The sequence below is a fragment of the Vipera berus genome, assembly GCF_964194415.1.
Source record: "Vipera berus genome assembly, chromosome: 16".
Classification (NCBI taxonomy): domain Eukaryota; kingdom Metazoa; phylum Chordata; class Lepidosauria; order Squamata; family Viperidae; genus Vipera; species Vipera berus.
This window is the reverse complement of record NC_138219.1, coordinates 9,569,249-9,585,191: the sequence shown is the minus strand read 5'-3', so window position 1 is coordinate 9,585,191 and position 15,943 is coordinate 9,569,249. Positions and strand designations below refer to the sequence as shown.

Genomic DNA, 15,943 nt, shown 5'->3' with positions numbered 1-15,943 from the left:
CTGGATCTGCTGGGGAAGGAGGAGGGAAGCCTGGGCGCGCGCTTTGGGGCTTGCCGAGGCCATCTGTCCGTGCTCAGCGGAGGGGCCGCGCGCTCTGCCTACGCTCAGGGGCCCTCACGCCGGAGGCAACGGGCGATGTCCTGACGGCCTCTGGCCCGAGGAGGCTGTTCGCCCCGCCTTCTGCAATTCCTATTGGCTAGGGCCGGTGCCGGTCTAATTCGAATCTTTTTCCCGCCTTTCGCCGCCTGTCAATCGCCGCACAGAAACCGAGCGCCCGATTGGTCGGCCGCGACATCTCCCGCCTCCCGGCGCTGGCCCGGTGATTCGCCGTGCGCCTCGTGGCTCCGCCCCGTGGGCGCGGAATAGTCAAGCGAGGGGGCGGAGGAGGCGGCGGCCATTTTGGCTCTCCGCTGACAGGGGCAGGCGAGCGGGAAAGAGGGCGCCGGCCGTGCCTGGCCCCAGCGTTTCCACCCTCGCTTTCCTCGGGCCGCCCGGCTCGGCTCCTCGCGCCTCGCCATGTCGGACACGCGTGGCGGCAGTGACAGCCGTTCCGACGAGACCGGCGTCGAGAAACAGGTGAGGGCGGGGAGGGGCCGAGCGGCTCAGGTGGGTGGGGGGGGGAAAGCGTGCAGAACGGGGAGCGCTGATTGGTCTGCCCCTCCGCCACTCAGCGTGGAAGTGCCTCCTGATTGGTTGAACCCGAGGAATGCCCGGGGGCTCATTGGTCGGCGAGCTCTCCGGCGTTCGGCCCCGTGGGGAACCATAGAGAGGAGCGAGCGCGGCTACCCGCAGCCTGAACTTCCGGTTTGAAACTGCTCCCCTCTTGCCCGCGCTTCTTTATGATGGATGCGTTTGGTAGGGAAAATCACGCGTGGGAAGCCGGCGTTGAGCGTTTGAATGGGGCTCGTTGCGTGTCGAGCGAGCCTTTTGAAAGCGCAGCGCTTCTGCCTCTCGTCTTGTGGAAAGGCATCGGACTACAACTCCCATCACCTCCCCAGGCACGGGATGACGGGCCCCGGCCATGCATCCGTCCTGGGCGATTCGATCTCTTCCTGGAGAGCATCATGGGTTCTGTGGTAGCCCCAGATGCTCTTTGGAAGGGGAATTCCGCCCTTGGAGCCTGGATGGCTGGGGAATTCTGGGAGCTGAAGTCCGCGGGTGGCAAAGGGGCCACGGCTGCCCACCCTTCGGAGAGCCCCGAAGAGAGGAAGCCTCTTTGCAGCCCTAAAGAAGCCTTTCCCCAGACAGGCAGCCTTCAATTCCCAGAATTCCCCAAATGGCCTTGGGTGGATTTCACTTCCCTGAATTGGCTGGGGGATTCTGGGAGTTGAAGTCTGCACCTCTTCAAGCAGTTGAAGTGGAGAAACGCTGCTGTAGACCTCGCTGGACCATTTTCCCCTGGCTGAGTAGAGCATCTTAACAGACTCATAGTGTTGGAAGGGTCCTCGGAGGTCATCTAGTCCAACCCCTTGCTCACCATACAGAATAACAGAGTTGGGAGGACCTTGGAGGTCATCTAGTCCAACCCCCTGCTCAAGCAGTAGACCCAAGACCATTTCAGAGAAACGGTTGTCCAATTTCTTCTTGAAAACCTCCAGTAATGGAGCATCTAGAACTTCTGGAGAGAAGCCGTTCCACTGATTAATTCTTCTAAGCTTCGGGGACAGGAAGGTGCCAGTTGTAGATAACATGCTGGCACCTGGTCCTGCTGCCTGGGGGAGGGATGAGACCCCCCTAGCAAATCACCCTTGTCTGCTTCCATATGTGATTGACTGAACTTCCTGCCCCAAAGACCTCCAGTTCAAGCAAAGAGATGTTGCACCTGATGAGGCCCATCAAGCTTAGGTTACTGGTTGCTCCAAATAAACCGCGAAGGGCTGGCATCCCTGCAAAGCTCAACCTGGCAGGGACCGGCAGGGTTTGGTTTCAAGCAAGAATAACCTACAGGGCATCCAGCTTGGCAGCAGAGGGGACAATTTAAGGAGTGAGCATCAGAAAATAATACCAGGATGAGATCCGGCTATTGTAATGAGAAGAATCTGAGATTTTTTTAAAGGAAGAAAGTCCCATCCATTTAGTAGGAGTGTCCTTATGCTGCCCTCCAATAGGGAAGCTCCTTTGAAATCAGCACAATCCAATTGCAATATATTACTCTGACCTTTGCTTTTATTTTTTAGCTAGTGTTTTAATGCTTTTATTTCCTGATTTGTGGCGGTAATAAAGATGGACTGATTGAAATCAGCACAATCTTCTCCACGGTGTTATCTTCAGAGAGGCAGGAGCTGGCGTGGCTTAAAGAAAAGATAAATTCTTCTAGGGGTGGAGGAAAGTTCAGGAATGTAGGATTGGCTTTCAGATAAAAGTTTGAAAAGTCTGACAGTCTTTTCCCCCCCATCCAGATATTTACCCTTCTTCTTCTTCTTTGGTTCCTGTTCATCAGCATTCTAGAGATATTTAGCTAGCCCAAGGGAGAAGAAGGTCTGGTGCACCCAGGACGCAGAAGAAGAAACGGGGGTGTCTCATAATGTTCAAAGCACTGAGGCAGATATTAGTAATTTGGCAAGTTTTATTCTTTAGGCTTGTCTTTTGAGCTCCCTTCAAAGAGCTCGGCCTGCCTCTTTTATTTTGTTTATTTTAATTTATTTTAATTCCGTTTATATCCCGCCCTTCTCCGAAGACTCAGGGCGGCTTACAAGCTTAGCAATAGCCTTCATTCTATGTATATGCCTGCTTATTAGGGCTTTCACACACACCCCCAAGCGGCATTATTACAAAGTCAGCTTAATTGCCCCCAACAATCTGGGTCCTCATTTGATGCATCAGGGCTTGATGGCTGCTGTTGATTTTTTTTTCCTCCCCCTCCCGCCTGCTTTCTTTCAGGACACGCAGGAGAAGGAGGCGGGCATTCCCGAGAGAGAGGAGGAGGCCAAGTTGAAAGCCAAATACCCCAACCTAGGACTTCAGAAGCCCGGCGGCTCTGACTTCTTAATGAAGAGGCTGCAGAAAGGGGTAGGTGGGCCTCCGGGGGCCTCCGGGGGAGCCAGCTTGGCAGGAAGGGAGAACTGAGGGCTGCAATAGATGGAAGCCTGGCTGGGGGGCTGAAGGTGGGCGGCTGGCTTGTGGGGCATCTGGGGGAGGGTCTTGCTAAGACTCCTGGGGTCCGCTTGCAGGATTCCCACCCAGTGAAAGGAATGGTCTGGAGTTTCCGCTCTTTTCTGGCCAAGTCCTTCCCATATTTTGCCCTGAATGTCACCAGATCAGTTTCCTCCGTGGGAGCAGCAGAGGGGAGACTAGATGGGTCTCCAACGTGGGGCGCTTTAAGACTTGTAGACGGAAGGAATTCTGGGAGTTGAAGTCCACGAGCCTTAAAGCGCCCCACATTGGAGAACCCCGGGCTAAGGGAAACGGCAGGCCCCTGGGGAGGAACCGGCGGCCGCAGCTGCTCTTGGCTGGAAGGGGCGGCAGGAGGGGACGAGGGGTTGGCCTGGTGCGCAGCGACAGCCCCAGATCCTGTCTTCCAAACGGCTTCTGCCGCTTCTCCGCCCTTTGGGACCGGAACCTAATTCCTTCTTTTCTTCTCCAGCAAAAGTACTTTGACTCTGGAGATTACAACATGGCCAAAGCCAAAATCAAGAACAAGCAGCTGCCAACTGCAGGTACTGACAAGAACCTGGTGACCGGCGACCACATCCCCACGCCTCAGGATCTGCCCCAGAGAAAATCTTCCCTCGTCACCAGCAAGCTGGCAGGGTAACCTGCTTTCCTGATGGGATTTATTTCTCTCTCTTTCTTTCTCTCTCTCTCTCTCTCTCTCTCTCTCTCTCTCTTTCTTTCTTTCTTTCTTTTTTTCCAGTTGGTTTGGGGAATTGGGTTGTTGTTTTTCCCGTTGTCAGACTGAGCTGAACTCTGCTGTACCCTGCATCTGGGATCCACAGAACTTCCACTGTGGCGGATCTCTTTGTAGTAATCAAAGCCAGAAGCTGAGACCTGGACTTGTGTGCCGTTCTGGTGTGTGTTTTCTCGCCACTGTGGGCGGGCAGGCTGTGCAGCATGGATTCTCTGGGGCTGAAGCTCGCTTTGCTTTAAATTGCCAACGCGCTGTCCTGCCGATTAATCCTTCATCGCCACCTCGGAGGGGGCAGGAGGCTGCAGAGGAAGCCGAAGGAGGCAGAGGCAAAGTTAAACAGGAGACACAGTGGTGGGTTACACTTCCGGGAAACCGCTAGCCCTCCGTACATTTAGGACAACAAGACCCATCAGCTACAACCACGGGCTGCGTGGCCTCGAGCAATCTGAAACACCCATAAGCCTCCTCACCTCGAGGGCTTTGCGGGTAGAACCGCGACAACTTTGTGTTGTGTTTTGACTGGTTGAGGAAGAGTAGGGTTCTTTGGAGGTCCCGGAGAAGCCCTTTTGCAGGGCTGGGAGTTTACAGGCAAAAGTCTTCCAAACTCAAAAGCTTTTCTCGGCCATCTTGTCCGACGCCAGCAGCCAGGACCAGCCTTCCCTGGATCTGCAGAAGCTCCGGAATGGGATCGATAGAATCCAGGCAGTGCGTTCAGGCAAGCCAGCCCATGTCCCAAGCCGAGGCACGCGGCTGGACTGAAGCCCTCCCCCTCCTCCCCTTGGCTGTTTGCCACGGCCCCCAGATTGGCGTGGATATTCCACCCAGCCTAAGCGTGCCTGGGTGGAACCCTTTTGAAGAGAGATCCGGCATGTAAAATCTCCTTAGGCAGGGAAAAGGTCTTCCTGGATCGTCTTGGGAACAGAGGGACACAAGAAGGTTGGCCAATGCGGGGTGGACCCCTGGCCCACGCCCCTTCTTGAAAACCCAGCCCTTGAGAGTCTGGGAAGCAGATGCTGGGCTGGGGCCAGAAAGGCTGATGCCGTGGGGAGCAAAGGAGGCTGGACGGCCCTGAACTCTGAATTGAAGGCGCTGGAGATGACCAGACCATTGGCCTTTGAAGCGTCCCGTCTTGATTCACGGCGAGGAATTTGGCGCGAGAGAGTGAGACCTGCTCTGCCTCTCTTGAAACGAAGAGTATTTAAAGCAGGGCTGTCCCACTTAGCCACTTTAAGACCGGTGGACTTCAGCTCCCAGAATTCCCACCGGTCTTAAAGTGGGCAAGGTTGGACACCCCCAATTTAAAGCGTCTAGGATGATTCCCTCTATCAATAGAACAAGTAGCGAAACTTACAATTCTGAATTGAGACGAGCGGCTGCAGAAATCGAAGGGATGAATTGATCAATAAAATGATAAGCAGAATCCTCTGGGCAGCCCAAGTAAAGCAGGTCTCCTCGCCCAGAGTCACCCCATACACACACACTCTTTGGGGCATGCTTGGAATTCTGGGAGCTTCTCGAGGCCACGGAGAGCCCGCTTTGGTGGGCTTGGCCATGTGGGGGTCTCCAGGGAGGCTGCAAGAGGTCTGGGCGAGGAACAGAGTAGGGTCCTCGGTGGTCTGTCGGGCGCCCTACCCACCCTCTGTCCCCCATCTGTATTCCTCGCCTCGTCTCCACAAGAGAGCAGAAACCTGCATTTCGGAATTGGGTGCATCCCCTCTCTGCAGCAGCGGTCGGGTTGCAAAATCTTACGCGGGAGGGTGCCCCTCGCACCCTCCACACAAACACACACACCCCGTCCTGCTGGGTGTTTGTAACCCCAAGAGGTGTGTCCGTGGGTGCGTTGGCCACTCCCTCTTTTCCAGGTGGAACTTCCTGGATAATCCCATCCACTCTCCAGCTTTACTAGATGGCTTAGTGTTGGCCAGGAAAAGGTTTTCTGTTTCTCCCCCTTTCACCCCCCCCAAAGGTGCAGCTGCTTCTTCCGAATCCCTGCGGTGCTTTGAGACCCCTGAAGCCGTAGCGCCTTGCCCACGGAGCCGTCTCTCCCAGCCCTACTGTAAATAGACCCGTCATTTATATACATACATACATATACATATACATATACATATACATATAAATATATATATAAATATATGTGTATGTATGTGTATATATATATATAATATATATATACTGCTCAAAAAAATAAAGGGAACACAAGATAAGACATCCTATTAAATACAGTACATTGTGTTGTTTAAGTGTTCTCTTTATTTTTTGGAGCAGTGTGTGTGTGTATGTATACATACACTGTATACACATATATATAATTTTTTACATTGTCTTCGTCATCTTCTGGTGCTTGGTTTTTTCTAAAAAAAATGGCAACCCTACCCCCCAAGTATGAACATGCACACATAATTCTCTCTCTCTTTTTTTCTTTCCAAACTTCAGACCTGCTGTTTACAATTCTGCTCTTCTGTTTGTCCTTCCCGCAAACCAGCTTGGTGCTTAAAAGCTGCTGCTTAGTTGGGGGGAGGAATTAGTGTCCTCTGGCTTGTGGGGGGCAGCAATTCCGGGTGGTGTGCTATGACAAAGAAAGGGAAAAGAGCCGGGGGGGCGGGGGGTGAACACTGGACTGATAAACCTTTGACAATAAACAAACCCTTGTTTCAACCCAGAACTCTGATGTCTGTTGTGTGGCCTCTTGGGGGCACCGATCCCGGTTCCCACCACCTGCTGGTGCTAAGATGGCTTATTGGGTTGGTTTTTTCAGTTAGGGCCTTGTGCGAAGCACTCTAGTTAGCCAACTAAACGTGGCTTGGAGGCTTAGTGAGTTGTGCAAACCCGGTTTACTCTAGCTAACTTGACAGATCCAAGTTAGGTTGTGGCGTCTCATGGGGTATGAACCAAGCGGTTGCATTTTGCTGATTTCTGTCATTTAATACCTGCTTCTACCTCATTGTTAACCCCTGCCTGCAGGTGCAGCGTTTCTCAACTTTGGCAACTTGAAGGTGAACTCCCAGAATTCCCCAGGCTGAGGAATTCTGGGACTTGAGGTCCACTCGTCTTTCGTCTCGTCGAAATATTCCGAGTGGCCCGTTGGGAAAACCAAACTCACAAGCCAGCTGTTTCCACCCATTTACGAAGGAGGCCGACCCCCCCCCCCCCGTGGGTGTTATGCTGGCCGCTGGTTGTGTGAAGGCGGCTTGCTGGCCGTGTCATTCCCTCCGTGGCCAGGGGGGGTTGAAAGAGGCCTTCCAATTCGGTCAGTCCCAAATCGGGAGGGGGGGGGAGAGAGACAGAAACCGCATGAACTGGATGTTCCTTCTGCATTTCCAAACGTTGAGATCATTGCAAAGCGTGGGAATGCCGAGTGGGGAAGGAGCGCAGAGCATTATGGGAAGGGCCTGGTTTGTTTGCAGTCAGGCTGGGGACGGAGCCAAGGCCCGATTCCCAACAGACCCCACCCAGCCCTCCGTTGGAAAGCAGACGGGCACATTCAGAGCTTGCTGTTCTGGCCAGGTCCCCCCAGTTGCTGAAGGGCTTCTAGGCTTCCCCCGAAAGTCTCGCCTGAGCTCCCAGGATTGTTTTTTCTCAGCCGGGGCCACCGGTGTTTTCAACACAAACTGGCCTGTTTGCTTTGGAAGCTTTAATTGCTGTTTTCCTTCCTTCAGCTGCCTTCTTGGGCTGGGCTGTTTACCTGGGCTGGGGCACGTTGGCGGTGACTTTACTTATGGAGGGTCAGAGGTCAGAGAGGACATTTGCAGGAAAGGGGGGGGACAGACAGTGTGGCCGGAAGAGTTTGACACCCACAGGGCCCCAGATCCTTTCAAAGGGGAGAAGGCGGCTGCCGGCTTTAGGCCGACCTGCCTGCCTTCCTCGTCCCTCCTGGGGGAGGCCCACACAAGTCGAGGCCAGCATAGCGTAACCCTTCCTTCCTTCCTTCCACCTGGAGCAGCCGATTCCCCTTCTGCATGGCTGACCTTGCCCGCTTCTCCCCTCTCAGTGTGAGAGGCAGCAATGTATTGGCATGTTTTGGGGTGCTGGTTTGTGGCCCAGAGAGATCCGGGCAAGAGGGAGAGTTGGTGGACTGTTTTTAGGTTTCCCCACTGTCTTGGTCCGGGGGACTGCCTCAGTTTCCAAATACAGAGAACATTTGGGAAATATTCCCCCAATGGGTTCGCTGGAGCAAGAGATCGAAGCGTTGCGAGTCCTGCCTCTGTTGTGGGTTTGATCTCAGCCTGAATCGAGGCCGCAAGGAAAAATTTTTTATCTGTGTAGCAGCTCGTTCGGGAAGACTGTTAGAGCAGCGGTCTGCTACCTTGACTACTTTAAGACTTGTGGACTTCAGCTCCCAGCATAGCTGGCTGAGGAATTCTGGGAGCTGAAGTCCACAAGTCTTAAAGTGGTCAAGGTGGCAGACCCATGTGTTAGAGGGTTGCAGGGTCTCCGTCCCTCAATCGATCGTCCTCCATCGGCTTTTATCACGAGAGCCGATGGGGGAAGTTCCCTTCAGTGCTCTTTCTGTGAGATATGAGATATGAGATTCTGTGAGTTATGAGATTGTTGGGGGCAATTAAGCTGACTTTGTAATAATGCCGCTTGGTGTGTGTGTGAAAGCCCTAATAAGCAGGCATATACATAGAATGAAGGCTACTGCTAAGCTTGTAAGCCGCCCTGAGTCTTCGGAGAAGGGCGGGATATAAATGGGATTAAAATACATAAATAAATAAATAAAGAGCTCTTTCTGAAAATCATATTTTCCATCCCACTTGAGGGGCAGCTAATTTTCCAGAGAAATAGGCCGCAAGCCTCAAAACTGGTTTCTCCTTCTCAAAACTTAAGGTGCGCTATCCACAAGGAAGGACCTTGCCTTTAGCTGGTGGCTGGATCCCATCCTGTACCCTTGATCTCCTTGCCCTCAAGAGGACTAGAGACTTGGGCCACCCCTTTCTGATGAAATTTTAAGATTCCCATCAAGTTTCCTGCTTAAAAGATAATTCGTGCGGTTTGACCTTCGGGGTTATGTCTTTAAAAATGTTGTATGGTGGTTGTGTTTGGGTCGGTTGTGAGTTTTCCTTGGTGTGTCTGTGTGATTGACAGCATGTAGGCACCATGTCAACAGTTCATGCCAGGGCTTCGTAATGCTGACATCTGAAGACAAGATGTACTTTTCAGAAGCCGCCTACGTCAGCTGTGCTTTCTTCCTCCTTCACAATAGATGTGTTACATAATCTCCAGCAGTGGGTTAGTACGTGATTACGTAATGGGGATGTAGGTCCGGTGAGCAGGTTTGCACCCTGTTTTGGCTGCCATTGGAGTTGAGGGTGGGTGGGCGGGTGGACTTTGAACAGAGACGGGCCTGTGTGCTCAGCATTTCACTTTTGAATTCCGTTTTCTCATTTTTTTCCACCAGTGAAAGTGGCTTTAATGTGGGGAGGGTATTCTTGGTCACTTATATGCCGCCACTTTCAGACACTGGCTGATTTACAAGAGAAACCCAAATACATCTGTGAGAAATAATCCCACCTCTGCAAATCCAGCCCCTTCTTTCATTAAAGGGTGGGGGTCTCCAGGAAAATAGACAGGGAGGGGACCACCTCACACAGATGAGGCCACCCCGTGAGGTCCTGCCTTTCGGGGCAAGAATTAGTCTGCTTTTGCTCAGTGGGGAGAATTGTTTGGGTCAGGCCTTTTTCGTTTTCCTGCTGGCACTCTCTTCCCAGATTTGATGCAAACATTTGAAAAGATGCTTTTCCATAACGTCATGCTAAGAATAGGGAGGGGAAAAAAACCTTAAGAAGCTTTTTTTAAAACACCCTCTGGTTTTGGTTTTTTTTTTATTAAAAAAAACTGTCTTGTTCCTGAGGTTTGAAATGTGCATACCTCATCCCTGGTTCCTAAGGCAAAGCTGTTTGGAAGGAGTGATTTCATTCAGCTATCCTTGGCTCCGGGCCCTCAGTCAGCAGGCCAAACCTAGGCCAGCCCCTCGGCTGCAGAAAAACATCTCCGCGGGTTGGTCTAGACAACCCCAAACTGCTTAACCTGAGAACACTCAGGGCTTTGCCCCGCTGACGTCACGGGAGACGTGGTCTTCTCTGCGGGCTCAGTCTGGGCTGCTGGGTTTTTTGCAGGAGGAAAATGAAAATATGCTGTGTGGGGATTGCACAGTTTTGAAATCTGTCATTTACCCCAAGGCTGCGTGTGACATCCTGTTATGCTCAAGAAAGACGCTGAGCTTTTCGTTTCAAAGCCAGCAGGATTCCCACCCACCCACCACCCACCCCGTGGTTTTGATTTTTTTTTGTTGCTGAATTCTGCTCAAAGAGAGGCTGGGTGCCTTGCCTTAGAAAGCAGCCCAGATTTTCATTTGTTTCTATCCTGGCTTGATTGTTTTTGTAAATAACAGCAAACATAGCCAACCCCCCTTCCTCCTCCTATTTGCCTTACCACAACAGCCCTGGGAGGTTGGCCAGGCCGAGGGTGGGGGGAGGATTGGCTCAAAGTCACCCAGTGGGCTTTCATGCCTCAAGTGGGACTACAACACCCATCGCTTGAGTCTGTTGGCTGATTGGAGCTTTGGCTTGACGGTTGCTCCCATCGGGGCACTTGGGGGGGGCATAATCCAGGCAGGGGGTGTTGCCAGCCAGCATTAGCCTCAGCTTCACTGCCAGGGATCCAAACCTGGCCTGGGGGTGGGTGGGAACCGATTGGGGGGGGACCCCAGACCTCTGCCTTGCAGGAGGAGAAAACCCCCAAGAACATCTAGTCCAAGCTCGGCCACTTTAAGGCGTGTGGACTTCGACTCCCAGAATTCCCCATGCGTGGCCTAGGAGGGGAGTCGGGGTCAAGCCAGGATTCCGCCGGCGCCCGTGGGCTCCGCTTTGCAACTCCAGAACTTTGGGTGCCTCCCCTCCCGGCAATTCCCCGCTGGGGCGGCGCTCTTTCCGCGGATCAGCCGCCCGGGAGCCCCACGCGGGAGTCCCACTCCCCTCCCTCCCCCCCCCAAGCAGAAATGCGCCCGTCCAGCCTGGCTGGGAAGGTAAAAGGGGGAAATAACTCCAGCCGGAGCCCGGCTCTGATTGGCTGCGCACAGAAGCTCCTCCTCCCGGAGGGAGAGTCCCCGGCCCCTCCTCCGCTGTGCCGCGCCAATCGCCTCTCGCGCGCCCCGCCCCTTCCCCCTCCCTCCTCGTCGTCACTGTGACGTCACGAGCGAGCGGCATTTATAACGGCCGCGCCGGGCGCGCGCCACTCCCCTCCTCGGACGAAGCCTGCGCAACGCCGGCCGCCATGTTCAACAAGAAGACGTTGGTGCTCTACTGCGGGGGCTCCCCGGGCTTGGCGCCCGCCGCCCCGCAGTCTCCGGTCGGGGGCGGCGGAGGCGTCGGCGGCGAAGGCGGCCCGGCTCTCCTGCCCGCCGGCGGTCCGGCCGGCGGGCTGTGCTGGCCTCCGGCCGGCTGCGCTGAGAGGCCTCGAGCGCTGATTGGCGGAGGGCCGCGCGCCGGGCCCCCGTCGCTGATTGGGCCCCCGGACGCGGCTGCGCGCGCGCTGATTGGCCAGGCGGCGACCCCCGAAGAGGAGCTGGACGGCTGCGAGCCGGAGCCCGAGAGCGAAGCCGCCGCCGCCGCCGCCCCGCTACCCGTGGCCGACCCGCTGCGCCGGGTGACGCTGGAGCTGGTGGCCTCGTACCTGCGGGAGGCGGCCGACCAGGAGCCCCCCAAGCAGGGCGGCGGCGGCGGGAAGTTCCTGCAGGGCCTGCTGGGCCGCTTCGGGCCCTGCCCGCCCGGCCAGGCGGAGACGGCGGCGCGGGCGCTGGAGACGCTGCGGAGGGTCTGCGACGACATCATGGAGAAGCACCAGCTGGCCTTCCAAGGTGGGCGGCGAATCCCGCCCCGCCCTTCGGGTGCTGCTGCGCTGCTGCTCCTGATGGGGCTCGGAGTCCCGAGAGGGTTGCGGGGGGCTGGGGGGGTGGCGCAGATACGGAGAAGCTACGATGCAGACGGAAGGTTACGCTAATTAGCCTCCCCCCGGAAAAGCCTGGGATTGCGAGGGTGCAACTGTTCAAACTGCGATGCAAGCAGAGGGCCAGTCTAGTTAGCCCCCCCTCCGAAAAGGGCAGCAAGCAAGGAGGCTTGGGGGGGGTGCAAGATTCGCAGGAAGGGATCTAAAATAGACCTCGTTCTATTCAGGGCTTACCCCCCTCCCCATTTGCCTTCTGCTGGGGATGTGAGTTGGGGAGGAAGAGGCTCTTGGCCCGGGTTGGCTGTACAGCAGCTGCAACTCGGGAGCCCACCCTGGTGGCTGGGAGGCTGCGTGTGGCCAGGTCTGCCGTAGGCCAGCCTGGCTTCTCTTTCCTTCTCTGCTCCCCCCTCTCCTCTGTTTTTGCTGCAAGCAGTCATTGTGAAAGTGTCAGGCTGCAGCAGAAAGGAAACTGCACTTCGTACTGAGAGAGAGGGGGGGGCAACCTTGCAGGCAGGCAGAAAAAAAATCTCATTATAGATTAGCTTTATCAGTGGCTCGTATCCTGCTGGGCCCAGCAAGTGAAAAATAGCTCATTGTAAACAGGGTGGTGTTAAAAAAACAACACAGAAGCTTCTCTAGCCAGGGTTTTTAACTTCCTTTGCTGTAGAACAAGTCGGTTGTGCTTCGCTTTGGAGTGATTTTAGCAAAGCGTTTGAAGTTTGCCAGCTTTTAAGTTTTCTTGATAAATGGGATGGTTGCTGATGAGTTTCTAGGCTGATGTACTAGTGGAAGGACACCCTCTGCCTGTTCTGTGTCATAGTCCTCACTTCAAAGCGTGATGGCCAAAGGCGTTCCTTCATCTCTGATTCCTAAAGGAGAAAAGTCTGGTGTGGTGGATTCATTGAATTCATCAGCACCTGTTTACTGGGAGGCTTAAAGCCTTCCGAATAATCCACTATACTGTAGGGACATTAACCTGAATTCTAACTTCCTGAAGCTTTGAAATCAACTGGTGAATCCAGTTCTGCCTTTGCATCTTACGTGGTATCATTTAGCAATCTGAACTGAGAGTTGCATCCTTCTTTACTTGGGAAATCACTGGGCTGAGTGTTATATATTGTACATAAAATGTGCTGTTTCCTTTCTGGAAAAGCAGCGCTAGTTGCTATTTGGATGAACTATGGCAGCACTGCCTGTGTTTCTGAGGGGGTTTTTTCCCCCTGGGACAGGGAAATGGCCAGACTAATCCAGAGATTGTTTTCAATATTTTTATTCCTCTTTAACATTCTGTGGTGCTTTGCTTAAAGTCCTTCCTTCCCTTCTTAATTCAGGAATGCTAAGGAAAGTGCAAATCAACAAAGCAGATGACTTGAAGCTTTTGTCAGAAGTTGCAACGCAAGTTTTTGACGATGGCATAACAAACTGGGGGCGAATTGTGACTCTCATTTCTTTTGGTGCCTTTGTTGCCAAACACTTGAAGAGTATAAATCAGGAAAGCGGCATCAACACTTTGGCGGAGATTATCACAGAGGTTCTGGTGACAGAGAAGAGAGAGTGGCTGCTGCATCATAACGCCTGGGTAAGTGAGATTCCTGGCCTTGGGGCTGATTTCTTGCTTGTTCCTCCTCATTGAGGACCTCGGGGGCAGTGGAAGCTTCAGCTGTTCTTGTGGCTGGTTGTCCAGACAAGCGAATACTGCTTAAACCCCTGGATTATGGTGTCTGCCTCACGTTAAATAAATCAAGATCAAAATGTGAGATGGTATTCCTTGGCACGTGGGCAGAGTTTGCATGGCTCTAGAGGGGTGGGCTTCTCTGGTTTTATGACAGACTAAGTTCTCCTCTGCAGGTGTTTGAGATACAGGTCATATCCCGTAGGCCCAGTTTCTGGAATGCGCTTCTCTCTTCCCGCGAAACGTGTGCTTTGCTTGCTTTCTGTGAATTCTCTAAAGCTGCCAGCTGCTACTCTGGCCACCGGTGTCAAAGCCATTAACGGTGCCGTTCTTTCTTTTAGGAGGGCTTTGTTAAATTCTTCCACGTAGAGGACCTGGAAAGCAGCATCAGAAGCATTCTGGTGGCTTTTGCGAGCGTGGCTGGCCTAGGGGCCAGCCTGGCTTACTTGATCCGGTGAGCCAGACGAGGGGGGCTCTCCGAACGGAGCTTAGCACAGACTCCTCTGTTCCTGCTGTGAATAGAAAACTGAGCTGTTCTCCTCTGGCGAGCGGGAAGCAGGAACAGCTGGAATGCCCCAGGAAGGAGGACTGCTGTGAACTGTCCAGGATAGAAGGTAAGCCAGCAAAGGCTATCTTAGAAACAGAAGTCGGTTTTGCAAGGGAAGAAACGTGCACTCTGGTTCACTCACACGAAGCAAAGAGGACTGGAAACCTGTGCAGGATGTGTGCTTGGACTGGCGGGCTCGGGAGAAAGACCGTGGGATGCACTGGGCAGTGATCGGATTGCACAGGGCGGCAATGGGAGACTAGCGCTGGTCTGAACTGCAGAGGTTTGGGTCCAGTGTCGCCTTCAAGACTTCCAGGTGATCTCTGTCGGTGGAAGCAGGCAAATGTTTGGTGTTTTTTTTTTTGCCCCATCACTAAGAGGAAAGGCCTGGCGTCCTTCAGACTCTCACCAACCCATCGTATTCAAAAGGACCGCCTGTATTATTGATATTTTTTGCCATCTTTGCTTCCGTTGCCCTCCCTTTGAAAGCGTTACACTGCCAACGAGCCCCCCTGGATCGCACCAAGCTGCTCCGTGCAGCGGAGCTCAGTCTGCAACCACGATAAACCATCATTTGGAACCGATGTCAGTCCCTGTTTTGAAGCCAGCAGGATGTGTGCACTCTTGAAGAGATCTTTGAGAAAAGTTGCAAAGAGTTTTTGGTTTTTGTTGTTCTTTTAAACATGATTCAGCTTGGATTTGGTGACTCTTGATTTATTTCCCCCCTCTTCGATTACAGGGCATTTCAGAAAACCTTTCTATCCAAGTTAACAAGGTTATCCATGTGACTGTAGTGACCACCTAAAATAGCAGTGTTTTGAAAACCCCTCTTTTGGCAAGGAAGGAGACCTCGGGGATCCTCAATCGCCCTGCTTTTATTTTTGATTCTCGAATTGAGTTAAAGGATGCTTTAAAAAAAAAAGCTAAACTTGCACATGAATGTCATTTATCCTGTAAGAAAGCAAAATAACTTGCGTGAATTAACAGTGGAATATAATGTGGTACACGTACACACATGCACACGCAGCCTCCTGGGTGCCCTCCAGATGTTTTCAGCCTGGATGTCTCTGGAGGGTGCCTGATGTCCTTTTCTAAACCCTTGAGGATGAAACAGTTCATAAGCTGAATTTCCTTGATTTTTTTTTCTTTTTATTCAGGAGAATGGCTTCAGTTAATAGGAGCGGGAGTTTTAATTTGCAATCTAGATTGCTTTTAGCTTTCACTGTGCAGCAGTTTAGACCAGGGTATCCAGCCCTGGCCCCTTTAAGAACCATGGACTTCAACTCCCAGAATTTGGGGAATTCTGGGAGTTGAAATCCGCAAGTCTTAACAGTGGCCAAGGTTGGACAGCCCTGTTCTAGACCAAATAAGGGCAGGGGTAGAAAAAAAACTTGGCATGGTGCTGGCAGACCTGCTTGTTTACATAAACTGTCTAATAATAAAACCCATTCACTGATTCTTGCAATGTGAGGTCCTTCTGTTAATACAGAAACCTGAAATGTTTGTTTTCATCTTGTGACTGAATGTTCCTTGTTCGTTCTTTTTCTCTCCTTTAACGTTGCCAGGCGATTCGTTGGTAGATGAGGCTTAAAAGCCTGGCCTTGCTTTTGCTTTTGCTATTTTTTTTTTATAAATGGGGAAATGTAGAGGCAAGGCCAGAGACCACAACCTTCCCTCTTCAGGGTAGAACTAGCCAGCTTCAGGAATGGGGACTAAGCCTTGTTTGTTCATTCAGGGTGGTCTGAATAACTGGGTTGGGTCCTGGGGCTGTCTGATCTAGGACTTGCACACCTACCTCATTGTTTCCGAATTGCTGTCCTGTGGGCACTGAAGTGGTTAAAAGAAGATTACAGCGATGTGCAAGGAAATTAAATATTTCACACAGGTTCAGCTGCCCTGAGAGAAGGCTAGGCAAGTATTTTCATAGGGG

At 52.8% G+C, this 15,943-nt stretch overlaps 2 protein-coding genes across 3 annotated transcripts; both read left to right on the top strand.

Moving 5' to 3' along the window:
• The first annotated feature begins 389 nt into the window (after positions 1-389).
• Positions 390-6,617, top strand: ENSA (endosulfine alpha). Of its 2 annotated transcripts, XM_081340772.1 has the most exons (4): positions 390-576; positions 2,881-3,009; positions 3,584-3,656; positions 3,854-6,617. In XM_081340772.1, the coding sequence occupies exons 1-4, from the start codon at positions 517-519 to the stop codon at positions 3,901-3,903; spliced, it is 312 nt and encodes a 103-aa protein (XP_081196898.1). In that variant the 5' UTR covers positions 390-516; the 3' UTR covers positions 3,904-6,617. The 2 variants fall into 2 exon arrangements, with proteins under 2 accessions (XP_081196898.1, XP_081196897.1); XM_081340771.1 differs by having other exon boundaries at positions 3,584-6,617.
• Positions 6,618-11,074: 4,457 nt separating this feature from the next.
• On the top strand, positions 11,075-15,638 carry MCL1 (MCL1 apoptosis regulator, BCL2 family member). The gene is made up of 3 exons (XM_081340743.1): positions 11,075-11,705; positions 13,126-13,373; positions 13,808-15,638. Exons 1-3 carry the CDS (start codon positions 11,123-11,125, stop codon positions 13,922-13,924), a joined length of 948 nt encoding a protein of 315 aa, XP_081196869.1. The 5' UTR covers positions 11,075-11,122; the 3' UTR covers positions 13,925-15,638.
• The last annotated feature ends 305 nt before the right edge of the window (positions 15,639-15,943 follow it).

Excerpts from the sequence above, each read along its gene's own strand:
- ENSA (XM_081340771.1), top strand. The coding sequence starts at position 517 with ATGTCGGACACGCGTGGCGGCAGTGACAGCCGTTCCGACGAGACCGGC. Across the intron at positions 577-2,880 it reads AGACCGGCGTCGAGAAACAG|GACACGCAGGAGAAGGAGGC; the intron begins GTGAGGGCGGGG and ends GCTTTCTTTCAG. Across the intron at positions 3,010-3,583 it reads TGAAGAGGCTGCAGAAAGGG|CAAAAGTACTTTGACTCTGG; the intron begins GTAGGTGGGCCT and ends TTTCTTCTCCAG.
- MCL1 (XM_081340743.1), top strand. The coding sequence starts at position 11,123 with ATGTTCAACAAGAAGACGTTGGTGCTCTACTGCGGGGGCTCCCCGGGC. Across the intron at positions 11,706-13,125 it reads GCACCAGCTGGCCTTCCAAG|GAATGCTAAGGAAAGTGCAA; the intron begins GTGGGCGGCGAA and ends TTCTTAATTCAG. Across the intron at positions 13,374-13,807 it reads TGCTGCATCATAACGCCTGG|GAGGGCTTTGTTAAATTCTT; the intron begins GTAAGTGAGATT and ends TCTTTCTTTTAG.